This window comes from Coturnix japonica, chromosome 4, assembly GCF_054131305.1.
Source record: "Coturnix japonica strain WE chromosome 4, WE-NBRP24, whole genome shotgun sequence".
NCBI lineage: Eukaryota > Metazoa > Chordata > Aves > Galliformes > Phasianidae > Coturnix > Coturnix japonica.
Window position 1 is genome coordinate 57,721,876 of NC_140666.1, and position 18,778 is coordinate 57,740,653.

At 36.5% G+C, this 18,778-nt stretch overlaps 1 protein-coding gene across 2 annotated transcripts in view; it reads right to left on the minus strand.

Annotated features, from left to right (window-relative positions):
* The window catches only part of SYNPO2 (synaptopodin 2), an 82,447-nt gene extending 73,977 nt beyond the window's left edge, over positions 1-8,470 (minus strand). For both annotated transcript variants that reach the window (XM_015861848.3, XM_015861849.3), the window contains exon 1: positions 8,177-8,470. In XM_015861848.3, coding sequence (XP_015717334.1) covers positions 8,177-8,305 — 129 coding nt within the window. In that variant the 5' untranslated portion in view covers positions 8,306-8,470. The remainder of the gene's footprint in view (positions 1-8,176) is intronic.
* Positions 8,471-18,778: the final 10,308 nt, after the last annotated feature.

Here is an 18,778-nt window from a genome sequence, read left to right on the forward strand (position 1 = left end):
CATTTAAGCTGATAAAAGCCTATCTATTTTCAGAGCTGAAGGAAAGAAGAGGGGCAGTTGTAAGGTTCCTTCAACCAGTTATGTGTGCAACTGAGATATATGTCCATAGTTTAAATTCCACCTTAGCTTATGCTTACAAATAATGCCCTTCAATAAATACCCTCTAGTTCCTAGTAATGTCAGTCTAGTACCTCTAGTCAGCACTCATTTCACTTTCTTGCAAATAAGCAAACTGAAATGTCTTCAAACTCAAGAAAGTATCTTGATGCTTACTAAGAGTTCTAATAGAGCTTGGAAATGAAACATGCAAGTACTAAATAGCCTGAAAAAAGTTACATAGTTCAACAGTATTCAAGCCTAAAGCCTGTTTCTATTAAGGTTTGTTTTCCTTTGAAGGGAATGACTTCTGCTAGATGCAGAATATTGTAGGAAATAGATCTCTAGCAAAAACTGTTACACCCTCCCCAGTGAGGATTTTTACTCTCAATATCTGCTTCTAATTAAGTGTCTATACTATATTATACATACTAAGGCTCAGTCCTTTACCCTTTAAAGTCAGTGGCAAATTGCCCATTGAGTTCATGGGAAAAATGCGACTCCTTTGTTAAATCTTCCTTTATAGCAGTTTCAGCTGCTTGTTTTTAAAACAAAAATTCTGCTTTGCCACCTTTGCCTATAGATAACAAGCGTTTTCTGATGCTCTTTGTATTACAGTACTAGGAAAAGGAAATTTGGTCTTATTAAATCATACTTGCCTGTCACTTGGTTTGTTTTTCTTTCTGTTACTTAGAAGTGCCACAGTGAATATATGATTCTTTTGCATTGTCTTTATTTTATAAAGTTTTTGTCTTGAAAGTCCATATTGTAACAACTTATGACATAAATGAGATGTTTATGCATAGAAAGAACTTACCAAATGAAAACAGCAAGACAAATGATCAGCATAGGAAACCATAGCTGATCTAATTTGCTCATAGTTTTGACCTATCACCAGTTCTTCTGCAAATGAATTGTAATATAAAGCATGCTTATAAAACCAAAGCGTCCAGCTTTCTAAATGGGACCATATTTCTGAAATATGCTTTTAAAAGGGATGTTTATAAGACAATAAATTCATATTGTCCCTGTTCCGCATGGCATAACTCCTTTGAAGGAAAATACCCATGCATTAGATGCCCTGACCAAGATGTAACACAAAAGAAGGAATCTTAAAGGACTCAGAATAACTTTCTGTGTAAGTAGAAAGGAGTTATAGATAGTCTGTGCTTCCCTCCTAAACAAGAAATGTTCCTGTGCTGTGCCAAGGACTGCAGCACATGACACAGACCTCAGGGTAGGAGCACTGGCACTGGAGAGCTTAGAGATAGTTTGTCATTGTAGTTTACCTTCCATATAAGCAACAAATAAAGCAGCTGCTTTGCTGTTCTCAGTATCCCTCTGTGAGCAAGGTGCTGAGTTGTTCTGAAGATTTTTGCCTTTCATGCTTATTGGCAAGTAACCAAAGAATAGCTCTTTTTGGTGCATGCTGAAGTGTTTTGTTCTGAATGTGCATTAGTCTTATCCTACCATGTGCTCTGCCTATGGACAGCAGATTCTAATGAAATGGGACAGATGGGAAGAATTACAGAAAAGGAAAAAATCCACTGCGTAACTTGTGTACATTAAGTCTGAAATTTAAAACCTTCAAGCTGATATCCAGGGATTTTCCTTTCTGCTGGTTTCATTCCATCTAACAAACAGTACTGGTTGCAATCTAAATGTTATCATTTTTGTCCACAGTTAATTTCATGCACAGAATCATTCCTTTTGAAGTATAAACTGTCTCTGTGCATCAGTCTGGCTTTATAGAGTGAAGCTGTATATAAGCATTTAACTACTGAAGTGTGGTCCCTTACACTATTTTCTTCTCCAGAAAGCAAATACAAAGCACACCAAATTCTGCATTTGGAAGAAGGCACTTCCATGATTTGCATAGAACTCTAGCTGTATTCTCTCAAATGGTCTGACACACTCCTAAAGAGTTTCATAAACAGCATTTCCTGTTGTGATATTTTATGGTGAACTTAGCCAAAAGTCTTACTATTGCATTCACATTCACAAAGTGAAATGGCAGAAGATACAGAACAATGAAATATAGTAATGTCATACAAAGTACTTTAAATGTTTTCAGCAAAGAATCTAAACAGTGAAACAAATCTCTATACAAAGCAACCAATGTAATTTAGTAGGAATATACTGTTTGTTTTTTTAACTTGTTTGGTTTAAATCAGTATGAATTACACTATTCCATTGAAAACTCTTCTAGCATGAGAGCTGTAAAAGTATGTGTTAGAAACAAACACAGAAGAATACTTCTATGTATCCAAAGCATGCTTATATTTGCTTAAATACTGTGGAAGGCATGCCAAAACCAGCTCGGTATGTAGGTCTGTGTATCCAAACCAGGGTATACAATCATGCGCTAATTCAGCCAGCAGCTTTTAAACAACTTAGATGGGAGTACAGTACTAAACATTTCCACTTAGCACAATAGTTGGAATGCAAACGTTTGGAACTAGAAAATGCAGAACCCTAACCTTGGGAAGTACTTATAAGCCTTTGCTGGTATATGGGATTTTTTTCCTAATTATTTTTCTGTCTGTAATTAGAAATGAGAGCTTTCCACAACCAGTTATTTAGCAATATCTAACCAGTGTATTCTGGTTAGATCTGGGGAAATTTTACCCATTTCTTCATCTTGCAAAATAAGTTAACCTAGCATCTATAAGACCTACCTTCTTTTCAGTTTGTCAATGGAAGTTTTGTCATTTACTTAAATAGAAACTGAATTATGTCATCCAAACACATGTAAAAATGTATCAGTTAAATTGAGCCAAGGCCTGTAAAGGATTCAAAGTTACCTTCCTTAAAGACAGAAAAAAAATCCATAACTTTCCTCATTACTCCTTATGTGAAAGAATATGTAAATATGCCTTGTAGGGTTTTCTGAATACCATCAGATACAAGCTGTGTCAGATGGTCTGATGGGTGAATTTGAGAATAAGAGCTTGTCCAGACTGTGAAAACAAACTATGTTTGGAAATGTATTAGCTAGCAAATTTAAACAAACAGTTTTAAATAAAGTCCAAGTAAGGCAAGTTGTGTTTAAAATCTTGTAGGTTAACTCCAAACTCCCCTCCTTTGCTGCCAAAGTTCAGCTAGCATGTTTTAAACACTGTTTTCTCTGTCTATATTAGCCTAAAGTTGTATTCAAATTCTGTTTAAAATGTCAGTTAATACAAATAAAGAACGATCAGCAGAGTCATGGTTCAGTACTGAGTGTCTGCACTACGTGTGTGCATCGTCTTTTTCAAACATGCCAGCATACAGTGAAATCTTACTTGAGTATGCTTTAACCAGTATATTTTCAGAATCAAATGGTACCAAAGCAACAACTCCAACTCAAAGATAATTTTAAATGTCATCTGGACATGGCATTAAAAAAATCCTTTCCTGTGTCTCACTGAGAGGATGGTTCTTTTATGCTATCAGTGCATACAGGTGAGCAAAATACCGTTTCATCAACATCTGATGGTTTATTCCTATCTATATGATTTGGCACTGAAATGAGCTAGGAGCTCATTTGGTATAGCACCAAGTGTATTTACCACATCTCAACTAGATGTAAAATGTAAAAGAACAGTGGCTTGAAAAAGTTTCCTTACAGCCAGCAGCACTGGTATATTTTTTGGATGAACCGGCTGTGTGCTAACATAGCTGTCATGCACATGACAATGACGTGCTTTTCCTTACCTCAGGATCAAAAGCATGACTGTGCTGACATATCTTATACTGTTCCTCTTCTCTATTAAACTAAGTGTAAAGGTCAATTTGAGGAAAAGCTCTTGAGCACGTTCTGCACGTGCAAGGTATTTCGAACACAGAGAGAAAGTCAAATGGCCACACTAGAGCCCACCTCTGTAAACACCCTGCATTAATCAAATCCAGATACCACTTTTCACACTGTTCGAGTTGTTGCCAGTTCTTTGAGTTTCACTTTCAATTTCAGGTTCTGTTGAATCCAAAATGATGAAACTGATGCTTGGATTGAAATCAGAGGGTTGAAATCAGATGCACTCATCTAAAATGACCAGGCAGCTCATTATTAAGGCAAAAATAAAGCCACTATGGAAATGACAGCAGCAGCAGAAGCCTTTTCCAGAAACTGGTAGTCACAAATTGTTTTGCATGAGGCCTAGCTGAGACTGCTGGATTTGAAGCCTGAATGATCAAGGCTTATCATAGGATTAATTTGGAGTATGTTTAACGTTTACAAGACAATGGAAACTGCACGATGTTTTGCATCTTCTAACATAAGATTTCAATCAGAACGTGGCAAAGATCGAGTTTCCAAATAATTTAAAAAAAAAGAAAAAAAGAAAACCTTTAAAATAGCCATTAAGATTTTCCACTTGAACTTGAAATGTTAGAAGGTGGGCATTGTAATTTGCAGCACCAAACTGGTATGGTTGAAATTAAAAGAGGGAAAATGTTACTATTTCTTTCTAAAAATGCAATTCTAAAATGTTATGAGTAATGAATTAACATGCTGAACATACTGTATCTGCTTGTAACCAGGTAATTTTAATGCAGATGCATCATGATTGAATTATAAACCAATATCATCTATAGGCAACTGCATTAAATTCCTTGTTGCAAAAGAGATGTGTCTTAAAGAATATAGCTTCAATATACATAATGTGGCTGATATTAAGTATTAGTGGAAGAACTCATAGGACTTTCTATTAAGTTCTAGTCTAGAAAATCATCGATCATTTTATGCCAGCAGGTTTATATGTTTTACAAACTAAAAACTGCAAAGATGTTTACAAGGAAAGAAAAATCTGTGATATTCAGGAAAAAAAGCATTCTTTCATGTATGTCACAGTGGAAGCAAAATGCACACCAACGGTTGCTTTGCTCTTATATATTTTGAATTCTTAACCATCTAGGGTCACTGTTGTATTGAGATTTCCTAACAACCTCCTCCTTTGGTAAAGCTACCCTACAGTGCAGTACTGACATGCTTTATTGTCGTTGTGCATACACAGCATAGCCAGCTCTACCTCTTAGCGTAATACTCCCAATTATCTCTTTTATTTCCAGAACATTCATTTATGAGATAGTTTTCTTTAGCACAATGTCTCCTTTGACACTGTACTTTAAAAGGATATGTTAAAGTCATTTTTATGTATTTGGTCAGTATTCGATTATGCAAACTCTTTTTAATGGAAAATAACTTTTTATTAGTTGCAGCATTAGTGGACATAACAAAGGAAGCTGATTTCAGGAGCCAGTGTTTGAGTGGGAGGGTGGGTTAACGTTTTGTAGGCTCTATGAAAAAGGTATCAGATGTTTTTAAAACTGACTTGTTTTGAATAAGAGTTATAAATGGTCAAAGTAATGTGATACTTTGTGATACTGAAAAGAAAATCCCTGTTTGTGTCAATCTCACATCCAGCCAATTATTGAAATAGCTTAAATCTTGAAATGGTTCAAAAATTATTTGCTGGTTAAAATTTCCTATGTTATGTGCTGATGAGAAAAGAATACCAAGATATTTCTTGGGAAGGAAAATGTTTGTCTCTATCTCTCTATTAAAACTTAGCATGATCATGTTATATGGTATTTTACACTAAAGACAAAACTCTCGTTGATTTTAGTGACATGCAGCCACTGCTCTGCCTGTGACCAGGGCCTGAATGCACTTCCCACTGCAGTGATTCAGGGGGTTAGAGCTCTCAGGATGAGTTCAGCAACCACCAGAGCAAACCCTCTGCAGCTATCGCAGTATCTGTGAGCTGAAATAGTGCAATCAGATGCACGCACTTCTGACAAAACCTCCATTGGTGTACATTGGCAATTGGATCTACATTCATGTGCCCCGGTACAGAACTTTATATATATATAATCCGAACCTCGGAAACATTACCTTTGGATCTTGGAAACAGTAGTAAAAATTACTATTCAGTAGTCAATCTTCCATGTGCTACTAGTGTCAGTTTTCATGGATAACAAAGAGAAGCTGAAAACATTACCTCTATACAGACCACCCACTGCACAGGGCTTCAGCCTAGTGGTGGCTCCTGACCTACAGACTCAAGTTTGTGTACCTTCAAGAGAGCCCGAGCTCCCTGGGAAGGATGCTGAAGCCTGCCAACAAGGTGAGCTGCAAAAAAAGCTGTGGCCTGTCAGCTCTAAGTTCTAGGTTTTTGGCCAGATACTAGTGACAATTTTCAAGTCTCACTGGTCTCACCCACTCATAAGCTTAGAGAAATGAATGATTCAGGACTCACAAAGCAACCAGTCCACCATGCTTATAATGCAAACATGCTGGCATGTGTGAACTTTTACCGAGTATCTTCTGAAGTATGATATTGGCCTTCTGATTGGTTTCATTTTCAAGAGCACAAACTCGTGCTTGTCAGTTCCTAAATGGCTTCCTAACTTTAGCTATTCCCACTGGAAAAGTGCAGAGTCACAGCAATTACTATGCATCTTTTTCTCAAGCCCCAAGTTCTAGTGGTAAGAGAGATGCCAGACTTAAGGGCTGCCGTCTAGGATGTGAATATGAAGAAAAAAAGTACCAGTTATAGCCTATTTTTTTTTGTCAGAAAAACTTATTCATAATCCCGTGTTCACGTTCCTGTGCTTTTTACTTTCAGTTTTACGTAATCAATGTCAGTTGCTTTCCACCATAACTTACAATTTTTGAAGTTCTAGCTATAAATTTTCACTAGATGGCAGGACTTCACTGTTATCTATTACCAGGGGCTTTACGTGCAAAGCAACAGCTGACTATCGGTACAAAAACCTTTTAAACATGTTCAAGTTTTGCAAAAAACACACACACAAAGGAAAAAAAAAACAAAAACTAATAAGAAACGGATACATTAACACAATAAAAATAGCTCTATTCTTGAATACAGTCAACACTACGGACTTTAAATCATTGAAAATAATTGGGAAAGGTGATGTTTATGTGACCGAGGAACTAAAAAGACCTTCTCGTATAAGATGAAGTAGACTTGCATGTATCATTCTGCTATTTGTGAAAAAGTTAACTGATCCAGTAAATTAAATGTGACTAATTAATAAGTATATTGACAGATTAATAAAGTTAGAGCTTCAATAACAGAACTACTGACCTAAAATAATATAGATAAGTTTGAATAACTTAACACTGAGCATACTGGGACTACCAAGAACTAAAAGGTGATCTGTAAATCCCTCGGCATCTTGCTTCTCTGCCTATTTTGGTATATTTTAATCTCTCTCAGTTTAATGGGCAGAATTCATAGTATGGTGAGCAGTCCCTGTATTGTTTCAGCCAGTGGTATTTTGCTGATCCCAGTGCTCCAGACAAAATTTGCCCCCCTTGTCTAGGAAAACAGAACACAACTCCATACAGTTACATAAGCCTCAACAACTATGACAAATAGTCATTGTTGCAATGGAATGAGCACTGATTTTTAACAGCACTTTTTAAAGTATTACTTCTGTAGCTTGGGGTTACCAATTCTTATATTTACTTTTTCTGAACTTCTCTACTATCTGTTTTGCTTTCATTTTAAACATAGTTTATGAGGCGTTCAGTAATTTTCAGTGCTCTTCATGAAATATAAAAGGAAACGTTTGGCTTCTATTAAGGCTGCTCCTAAGACCGGATAACTTTCCAAAAACAGAGATAACTTGGTTTAATTCTTTCTGGGATTCCCAAAATAGTAAGAACATTTTTCTCATGATAAAGCTGTACTTATTCTTTGCCTAGAGAAGAGGAGTATCATAAATAAGTGACTGAAACAGGATTTCCTAATATGATATTCAGTTTTGCAGTATGCTGAATGCACTCAGAAACATACAGCAAGTCACATAGGAGCTGAAAGACATACATCATCTCAGTTTTAGATCTTTTACATCCAAGAAAATGGTTGCAGTACTTGTTAACTCTCAAAAAGTAATCATTACTTTTTTATTGAAACAAACACAATCAGCACCTGTATAATCCCCTCAAAACATGTTAGCACAGACAAACATCTCAACGCAATCCACACCAACATTTTCACTGGAGACAATATATAGTTAGCGAACTATTCTCTCACGTTCACAAAACACTGACAACATCTCATGTTCCTACCTTGGCGATTTGCAAAGGCTGCTTTTGCTCCTTGCCACCTTGCAATCTAAAGCCCCACGGCGCCCCTCCACTCATAGCAATGCAGATATAATCCCCCGTGCCCATTTTCCTGGTGCAATTAGGCAGCATTCATTTACAAGAACATAAAAAAATTGTCTTGCAGATGTTCAGTGAGCCTGAGGCAGAGCTGGAGAGCCAGAGCACCACACTGTTGCTGCTGCTGCGTACTGCACTAGCAAATGTATTCATTCAGAAGAATGTAAGAGCTCTCGGATCAAGGGCACAGCCCACTCTTTCGTCAGATTCCTATGCTCAGCCCACCTTCAAAGTAAAGTAAGTAACACTTAGGAAATGAACACAAAGAGATTCAGCCATGAGGCAGAAGTGTCTGCATTTAAACACGAGTGTCTCACAACAGCTAAACTGAAACACATGCAGATAGAAGTGTATATTTCCCAGTCATGACTTAGGACATAAGTTTACTTTAGTAAATGGTGACAGCTATTTTAAAATTTACCCATTTCTTGTGTTCATACTCCAAACAAAGAAAGCAGAATTTCAAGTGAAGCATTGTGTACATCCTCTGAATTAATGGTACAATTATATGGAAAGCTTTTTTAGGATTCTCATTTCCATCCTGCATGCACTGACTGCAGCATATGGGTATGTCTCCCTCTCAAAAAAAGGGAAAAGCTTCGCAATTTCCCAGTCCTAAAATTGCTTCTTTCACTGTTCTCAGTAGCCTCAGTATAGTTCAACATCCACTGCTGTTTTTCAATGATCTGAAGCACTGTTAGACTCTAATAATACCTGTTCTTATGCAGACTGCTGCCTTTTCCACCATGGAAAGGAAAGGAACTGGTGAAATGAGATACCAATTATGCCAATTCTCTCTACTGATGCTTTCAACAGCTGATGTACCAACAAAAGGTAACCTTATCATGAGCATAAAAAGAACTGATTCTGCGTGAAGTTAATTAGCTGCTGCATTACAAGGCCTATATGTAGTTCTGCTCCCAGCTGCTGACTTGAAGTAGTACAACTGTAGACAGCTGAGCTCCTGTAGGTCTAATTGGAGTGGTTTGAAAGGTGTCAGTACAAAGTGGTTTTGGATGGCTAGTACAACATATTCAGAGATGTCGGGACAATGGGAAGCACTTGGTCTTTAAGTTAGTAAGTAGTTGATAGCTGTTGAGGATTTAAAACGAAGCCTATTTGTCTATCAATTCAGTGTTTATGGAGTGATGCTTCTAATTGCTATAGCAATGTTCTTTAAATAGCAATGTTCTTTAAAGACCGTTAGGCAAAATACTGAGGTAGAGGCAAAGTCTTCTGTTAGACTGAAATGCTGTGGACAAAGTAGGCAAGCTTTGAGGTAGCTGAGTCCTTCATCAGACATGTAAAGGCACGAAGGTAACCCAAAGACTGGGTTGAGACAAGTTCCCTAAACAAATGGGAAAACATCACTTTCTCAATGTCAGGATTTACCTGAAGGTAGTGTTTTCTTTTGCCGACTACAAGTCAAAGGCTCAGGAGAAGCAGAAGAAGCATGGTCAGGTGTAAAATTAAATACTTCAAAAAACCTCTGCCAGACAAACCATACTCAGAAAGGGTCTTTAAAACATTTGAGAGGGAAAAAGAGTCTGGTTTAAGGTAACTCAATTTGAGAGGGCTAGCTGATTCTTACTGTCTTTTGCGATGTTAACCTGTTGCTATGGTAGAAACTTTTTTAAACCTTTCCCTAAGCAAAATCTTGCTGTAGGTAAAATTCTCTCATTTTCTTACTGATAAAAGTTGTTACAGATACTTTTATGACTGCAAAATTCTTAGGCACATAGCTGTACAAAATGCCCTTCAGCACTCTGGTAAACACAAAAATAGGGTGGGTTTATTTTTTTAGGAAAATGGATCTTATGGAACATCAGCTCTTCATATATTTTATTTGTAAGAAAATTTATAGTTCCATTACTTCTAGGGTGCTTTTGAGTTTGTACTATGCTATATTTTATCATTTTTGGTAAAAAGGAACAATCGAATCTGATCTCAGTCTCTGAAAACTTACTGCAGAAAACAAGGGAAAGTGTACCATAATTATACTCTTCTGCATCTGAATGGTCACACATTTGACAGGAACTTTTACTAGATGTGGGTACTTTTATCTCTTTTCACCATACAGGAGAACTGTGTAAAATGATTACATGGAACAAGGTTGTTTAATCATCACTCAGCTGGAAAAAATAAGTCAGAGCAGTCTGATGTTTTTTATGTGACAAGTGAAGTATCTCCATACAGTTGGTGAAATACCAGGAGTTGGTCTTCCCTGATGTTATCCCCACCTTTATTCTGTTTGTCATCTTTGAGGGAAAAGAGCAGAGAGAAGCACTGAATTGATTGTTATAGCAAAAGATGACATAAAATTGATACATAAAATAATACCAATGATTTTGGCCAAAATCACCACAAGGAACACTGGAGAAATTTCAAAGGCAAAAATAACAGTTTTGTATATGATTTTGTGCTAGTGCTCTTGGATTCTTAAAGCTGAATATTTCAGTATTTGTTTAATGTTCTACTTAATTCTACTTTGTGACATCTATATGGTGCTTCACAGTTCAGTGGAAGAAGCAGCAGTAGATAATGTCAGTGGTGCTGAGACCTCTGATCTCTGAACAGAAATTCTTTTCTAAGCCCTGAGTTTTCATTTATATTGTGCAATATTGACAACTCTAGAACAAGCTGTGAAAGTAATATTAAAAAATGACAAGGCAAAACTTTTGATGTGGAACACTTAAAATGTGAAGTCCTTTTCTTGAACTGACAAGGATGAAGGTCCTAACAGGAGAACAGAGATAGAAAAAATATATATATTTCTTTCCTAGTAGTCTGTTTAAAAGGTTCTTATAACAGCAGTTCCAAACAAATTGCTGTTTAATTATTTAATTAATTTGTTTATTTATCCTCGTAAGAAAGAACTTGTTGCTTGCTGCTCAGTAAGAAAACATTCTCTGTAACTAAGCCCTTCCCATAATGGGGAGATACAAAGTGCTCCATAGGCATTAACTACTCCCATTTGCCATATATGACTTTCTTAAATGCTTATGCCTCAGCATATCTTGCTTTTTAATAGTATTCTTATCTTCTTGTGCATTCTCTGCATCCTTTGGGATTTCTAAACTCTGGTCAGAAACTGGATGCATTATCAAAGAAGTGGAGTCAGTTGTAGGGTTTATGATATTTTGCTTGATATTTGGTCTCTATGGCACATATAAATTGCATCATTTCAGAGATTAAAGAAAACTTTAAATTGAACAGCAAACACAGACATTTAGGCATTGCCCTCATCTCCATCATTTTCTTTAAAACCAAAACATTCAAGTCTAGGCAACGACTGATAAAAATGTTATGCAACAAAAATTAACTTTAGAAAGTCATCACATTACAAATGCCAGAGCTCACCCAACATTCATCTGTGCCCAAATACAGGCAAAACTTCAGCTTGAAATTTGATCTTCTGCGATAAGATCTTTATGAAAAAGAATCCAGGTCAAACTCTCAACTGCTCATCTGCTTTCAAGAACTGCCAGTCAAAAAAACCTACCACAATAGCATTGATGAGCCATGGTAAAGTAAAAGTAGCTAAGTAGTAGTACTTAGACCTAAGTGAGGATGTATATCCTGGCAAGGGGTAAAAAAAATGGCAGTTTATGAAAAAGAATAGGAACATGGAAAATGTATGCTACTTTCCTCAGGTGATATTCAGTGAGTATCACTCAAGAAATTCCTCAGCCAAATGCCATTCCTATGTATTTAATAACAGTTATAAATTTCTTTTTCATGATTTTTTCCTGCCTCCTTTTGAGCCCACATAGCTGTTGATATTGATAACTGATAGAAAGTAATCCCCAGCTGTACATGAACTGAAGAATCACCTCTTCTTGTTTGAGTCTGGATCCTACAGGTTCTTCTTACAACCCCTCAGTCATGTATTTTCAAGGGAAGATAAATGGAATAATTAGTCATTCTTTATAGAAGAAGCTGTCTCATACTCCCCAGTCTGCGTCACCTTTATACTTTTAAACCATGTTACAGTATGGCTGTTTTAGTTTACTTAAAAGCCTTTGGTGAAGGAATTTGTTGAAAGCCTTGTGTAAATCCAAGATCAATTAGATCACTCTTATCCTCATGTTTCTTGATCCCTTCAAAGGCAGCCTTACAGTTGTGAGTATTCCTTTTATGAAAACCATTTCAACTCTTCCCACATAAGTCATATTTATCCAGATGGTCAATATTCCTCATTATACTTTCCAGCTTTTAGTTTTGTGTTTTACTGACATTGATTTTTTGTAAAATCTTACGTGAATCAAGAAATTATGTAGCTAGATTCAGAAGACATTTGACAGACTTGTAAGGAAAAAAGGCGTATGTTAGTATTTCATTCTGCAATAAAAGAAAAGCTGTCATTTCACGTATAGTTTCTTTCAAAAGGACCCTACAACTGTGGATTGTTTAAAAATGCAAACCTTTCCATCCATTCCTTAGTAATGAGAAATAGAGAGAGGGAAAGGGGATATCGTGATGTCTAATTTATGGGCAGCATTTTAGTGCTTAAATACCTTGATGGAATGCTTTTCTTCTTTTTATGTATTTCATTCTTTTCCATCTGATTTTTTTTATTATTATTATTTATTTATTTATTTTTTCCATATAAAATCAACTACTTCCCTAAAAATTCCTTCCTAGAGATTCTAACCAGATCATCTGTAAACAATTTAATAAAATACACATTTTGTTTTAGTATGTAATTTCAGCCACATGGGAGAATCAAGAGAGGGGAAAAAAGAGCAAGAGAGAAGGAAAAGGAGAAGGAAATAGAGAAAGCAAACAGATTTGCAAAGCTTCTTGTTTTGTTTGTATATTAATTACACAGAAAAACAAAACAAAAAAAAAAAAAAACAACAACAAAAAAAAACCCCACAATTGCATTAAATGGAAAAAAAAAAATAAAATCAAACTGTACCACTCAAGAAAACATGAAATAGCCTCATCCAAATGAATTAAAAATGGCCTCATAAAACAGATCTCTTCAAATGAGTTTTTAAGACAATGTGGCTTCTGCAAGCTAAAAGTAATCTAAGGCAATGCAGCCAGTACAATGTTATTGTCCTGAATCATTGCCTGATAATATTCATCATTTAACAGTAATACATTTCAGTAGTTGTATAGGGTAAAAGCAAATTTTGAATGCAAAGCTACGTAACGTTTTCCTCAAACTTCATAGAAGTAGAAAAATACATCTGCTTAATTTCTAGCCATGTTTCTGTTCTCTTGGCTTTACAAGCAACAAGAAATAGAGCCACATGGAATGGATTCAATTTTTGGAAAAGTTTTTAAGTGATGGACAAAGTGAATGAAATACGTTGACGGAAGGTTCAAGCTGCACAGCTCCAGCTAACATTCATTAAAGCTGATTGCTCTTCATTTTTCCCCCATCAAGTTTCTCTTGTCCTACAAGAGAAATTAATAGACTCCAGATGTTTGATTGCGTGAGGAACTTAGCTGTGCACAGCAAACTAAATAGGGCTTGCAGACTGAAAGCACAGACATGTGGTGGTAAAGATACTGTGAAACAGTAATACGAAGATCTCAGTGAGGAGAAAAGCAATTAAAGATAGAATATTTTTAGATATTTATTAGATGTCTCTAAGGTCAGACAGGAAATATCTGCCTGCACTCGTTAGAGGTATGAGTGTTTTCTCACTGGTAAAGGTAAAGGCTTCAAATTTTAATCCCTATTGTGGATTATCAGGCTACATACTGTGTAGTGGTTGGGATTTCAGAACTATGCCCATGTTTTGTTATTTTTTTTCTTCAAAAGCAGCAAATGAATTGCAGTGGAAGATGCAGGAAAATGTTCTGAATCTGGATCTGATTTGAAAGAACACTTTCTCAGAAACATAAAATAGATCCAGTGATGCTTTAGAAGCTGAGATAAATCATAGATTTATAAATCTCTTTCTAAAGTGAAGTTCACAGGGTTGCCCTGTGGTTTTGTAAGTCTGCCTTCTGCCATGTGTTGGGGGCAATGCAGAATAGTGCTCAGCCACACCTCCCTCAAAGGTGGAAAACTAGTTTGTTTTTGTTCTCTGCTGGAAACAAATTACCTCACCTCCATTCCAGCTCTGATAAGGTTAACAAAGCTTAAGACTTTGAGGAAAGGTCAAACATTTGCCTGTTTATTTGGCCCCTACCTCTTTGTTTCCAGTCCTGTTCTTTGTGGGACATGTATTAGTGACACAATAGTAACTCCAGCCATAAGCTGGAGTTTATTAATGCAGAATAGAAAGTAAGTTAGTATCCTTGAGGATTACTGATTGATAACACAACGAATAGCAGCAATTCATACGAAGTGTTTCCTTGTAACTTCACAGTTCACCATGCCAGGATATAGATTAGTGAAGATCTACTCTGTAAGGTTATTTCTGGGTGGGTGGCAACATGTCACAGATCCCCTGTAGGCAAAGACCTATCTGGAATTCCTGTTTCCACATATCATTCTATTGCAGTTTCTACGTACCACTTGACATTAGCTAGCAAAAACTTCTTTTCTTTCATGATTAAGGGGAGACCCTTAGGTGTCTTTCTCCATTTCAAATCTCAGGAGATGGGTTGACTGCATTTGGCTCCAGTAGTTGGGAAAGCTCTGATGAAAGATTCTAAATCTTGAAAAGAAAACTATATTTGTTATTTGTGGTATTTTCTTCCTGGTTTTGGCGGATGTTCTTTTTAACTGAGTCTGTGGGAATGGAAACTGTACCTTCAGTGCAAAAGCTATCAGGTCTTGAATGTAACTTAAATGTAAGTAGATGTTTTATGTTTATCTTAATCCGTCAACTCTGCCATAATACTTCACCCTGCTCTTCAAAGATTTCATTTGGAGATGGCTGCTAATTAATACAGCATCTTTTGTCTATTAATTCACCTTAGGCAGTCAGCTTTTTTTTACCTCCTTTCTTCCTTATATAAGTAAACAACGTTTCCTGCCTATTTATTGGACTAAGCAAATATACTATATTGAACACTCCTCTCATGTGCTACAGTGGCATAAATCAAGAGCAACCACTTCATATTCTGTTAAAAAACAGATTTTAATCACCTGAGCTAAGAATTAGGCTTTAAAGGTGTGTTAAAATTTGAAAGGATGGTTTAGCGTGGCAATGAATATTGAAGAGATCTTGAAGATTTAAAATTAATCTGATGAATTCTCAAGTTTCATCTTTATTGAAGTTTGTTTCATGTTAGGTAGCATAAAAGTGATTCATTCCTTTTGACTGGTTTAGAAAGCACAAGTGATTATATGCATGGCTCATGTCCAGCATAGAAAATAACTGTTTTGTAATGCAGTTTAAAGCACACATCGTTTTCTACTTTGAATTCTCATAAGAATTTATGAAAATAGGAACAGGAGAATCAGAGGTAAATTGTATTATAATATAGAATGGGCATTGGAAAACTTGGGTTCAGTTTTTACAGTGGGAAATTAACATTTAACTTTTGGTCTGTGTCTTTAAAATGGGGAAGATGGCCAATCCAAAGTATAACTGTGAGAAATCTGCTTGAACTTCAGAAAATATCTATGAATGGTTTGAGGGTTTTTATCCTTCTGTAGCACCCTATTGTTCCCTCTTTCCATGCATAAGATTAGTTCTAAGGTTTGCAAAGCGCTTTCTAACAGGCGCGATCCAAATATTGTAAAGCTTCTTGCTTAGCCTTCCCCAGTGATCCTGATGTTGGTGGTTATAACTACAGCATCTGGCAAGGGGGCAGCGCACAAAGAGTTGCTGCAGCATCAAATTACAGCTGTGTAAGGCTACCAGCATTTCTTTTCCTCTGCATCTGGATGGTTCTGTGTAGATTTTTACCAGAGAAATGTTAACATCAAAGAGGATGCAGCAAGGACCTCCCAGCATGAAATCTCACAAATAACTGCAATAGATTAAAAAGCAATTCAGATATCTCCATTCATGGCTATAGGAACAAGAATTCCAGCTCTCTGCTTTGATAGCTTACTCCTTGCCAAATGGAGCGTATTAGAAAAGTCAGCCCTCAGAAAACACCTTGATGTTTAACCCCTGCTGATCCTACATCCTTTCCTGCTGTGCTGCATCTTCTTTCCAAGAACCGGTTTCCAGACTTCATAGTTCCTTTTGTCTTTGACTCAGGCTTCTGCTTTTGGTGATAACCTACTGTTTAGCTGGTATTGGCCTGGACCTGCTGGATTTCCAGACAACTGCCAATGTCTGCAAATCTTGGACAAGAGTTTTTTTGTGTACCCACACAGCAAATAGAGTATTGCATTTTGGTTCTGCCCTTTCTTATTTCCATGTCAGCTGCCATCCCTTTGTTGGGTCTATCATGTACAGACAATGTGATGGATTTTTAAATTTAATTTTGATTTTTATTTAATTCTGATGTGGGTTTCTTCATCAGTGATGGGGAAGGAATCAAATAGTTGATATGGTATTTAGAGGTATCTAAATAGCCTCAAAACAACATTCTGAAAATATATACTTTTGTTAGAAATGCTGATAATTTTTACAAATAATAGATTGATTTCCTTTACTGCTGTCTAGTACTTATGTTACTTTTCCATGCTCTGGTAGTAGAATTCTTACTGCTACATGAAGAGTCATGTAAGGCAGAAGCAATGTGAAGATGAGTATGGATAAACACAAAAGCATCAGCATCTCAGGTGTTTTCTTAGTAATTTTGAAAAGCTGTTTGTCTTATACAGTAGATTCATTCAGTAGTTAGGAATATTTCTCAGTTCTAACAAGTAGAAAATAACTTAATCCTTCTCATCATATCAACCAAGAAGAGGCAGGGAATAAAATTATATGAGATGCCATAAGCAATCAATTACATGGAACAGAAATGACTTCATTGATAACAGCAGGAGTTGTGTTTAATGGCTGCTAGAACTGGATGTATAGCATGCAAGTTATTAACTAGGCAAAAGGAAAAGGCAGACTTTATAAACTCATCCCATGTTTTCCAATGAGAGAGCAGAGAAAATTAATCAAATAGTTTTCTATGAAGTGTTTGGCAGCTTCTTGCTCAGATATAGTTTCCTTTTTTTTATGGCAGTACACTTGAGTACTCTTCTCTAGCAAGACTCCACTAACAGAAATTTTATACATCGGCAGGAGATATAATATAAAATCCAAGGAAAGTAAGGCTACTTCAAATGCTTTTGAATGTAAAAGTGGAATGTATCTAAGTTTCAGAAATTCCATACTTTAATCAAGCAAGCACGGAAAGGATCACATAACTTTCTGCTGTCCTTTCTCAGACTGTCAGCAGTGGCTTAATGTTTATTCACAGTGCTTTATATATCATACATTATTCATCAGGTGATAATGATAAGTTCTCACCTGTTTTTTTATGTTGCAGTTTGTTATGTAGCAGTTACAGCAGGATAATCAAGTCTTGAGTTATTTTCAAGCAATGTAACCTTCCACTCTCATGCATCTTAGACAATACTAAACAAATTGGAAATGATCATTGAAATTCCCCAACTGAAACATCACAGCAGTTTTCTCAGAACACTGTATCTACCTCCTGCAAATGTTCCAGATCAAGTTGCAAGAATGTTGATTTCATTAGAAAACCAAAATAGCAACAGCTACTGAGAGTAAGGAGATGAGCCTTGCAGTCTGCAAACACTGAAAAATCCAGAAGCTTGAACTAGACAGAAAATCTTTCCTTGAAAAGCAGCCACAGTGAGTTTTCAAAAGCACATTCGCTTTTATAATGTTTGGCTTGCATAGATCTTGTAGTCCTTAGAACATTTATAATCATTTCTGGTTTGCCAAGAGTCAGGGAAAGAGTGGTTTTACCTAACAGAGGCCAAGACAACAAGAAATCAGGAACTTAGCTTTAAAGCAGGTGCCCTATTCACAAGACCCAGAGAGAGTCTCTTAGGGAAATAATGACATTAAGCGCCATTTCACTTGTATATCATGCTTTATCTGTAAACATACCTTTATGTTTGCAAATGTGCCAGTAAACTTTACAAATGCTTTTTGAGGTAAGCAAGGACTGGATGGTCCTCTGTGGAGGTTGGGTTTTGTCCTCTGCTGGGGACTATGAAGGCATAAGGATTCATCAGTGGGAATTTACCATTTGCCACTGATGATGGCAATGATGATTGAGACTGAGAGGGAATTACACATTCCCAGCCGTTCCGCCCTTCCTCTCCTCTGCCAATACAGACTGTAACAAAATGCGGCCATTTCTAGGGCGGAACAATGCAGCTGTTCAAAGGCAACCAGCAACTGTAAAAGCGCAACAAGACTTCAGTCCACAACAGGGAACGGAGATTAATATTCAGTTAAATGAATTTGCAGAGGAATTCAGACAGACAGGCTATAATTTTGCAAACTGGAATTTCAGCAGGGCGCTCGGATTTACAACTTTACATCTCTAAAATATTTGGGAAACTTAATGAGTGTGAGGGGTCAGGACCTCCTTGCATATGGTATGCTGCAAGCAGCCTGAGGTACAACTGTGTTTTCCATCACTGTGGAATGAGAGGTTCTCAGT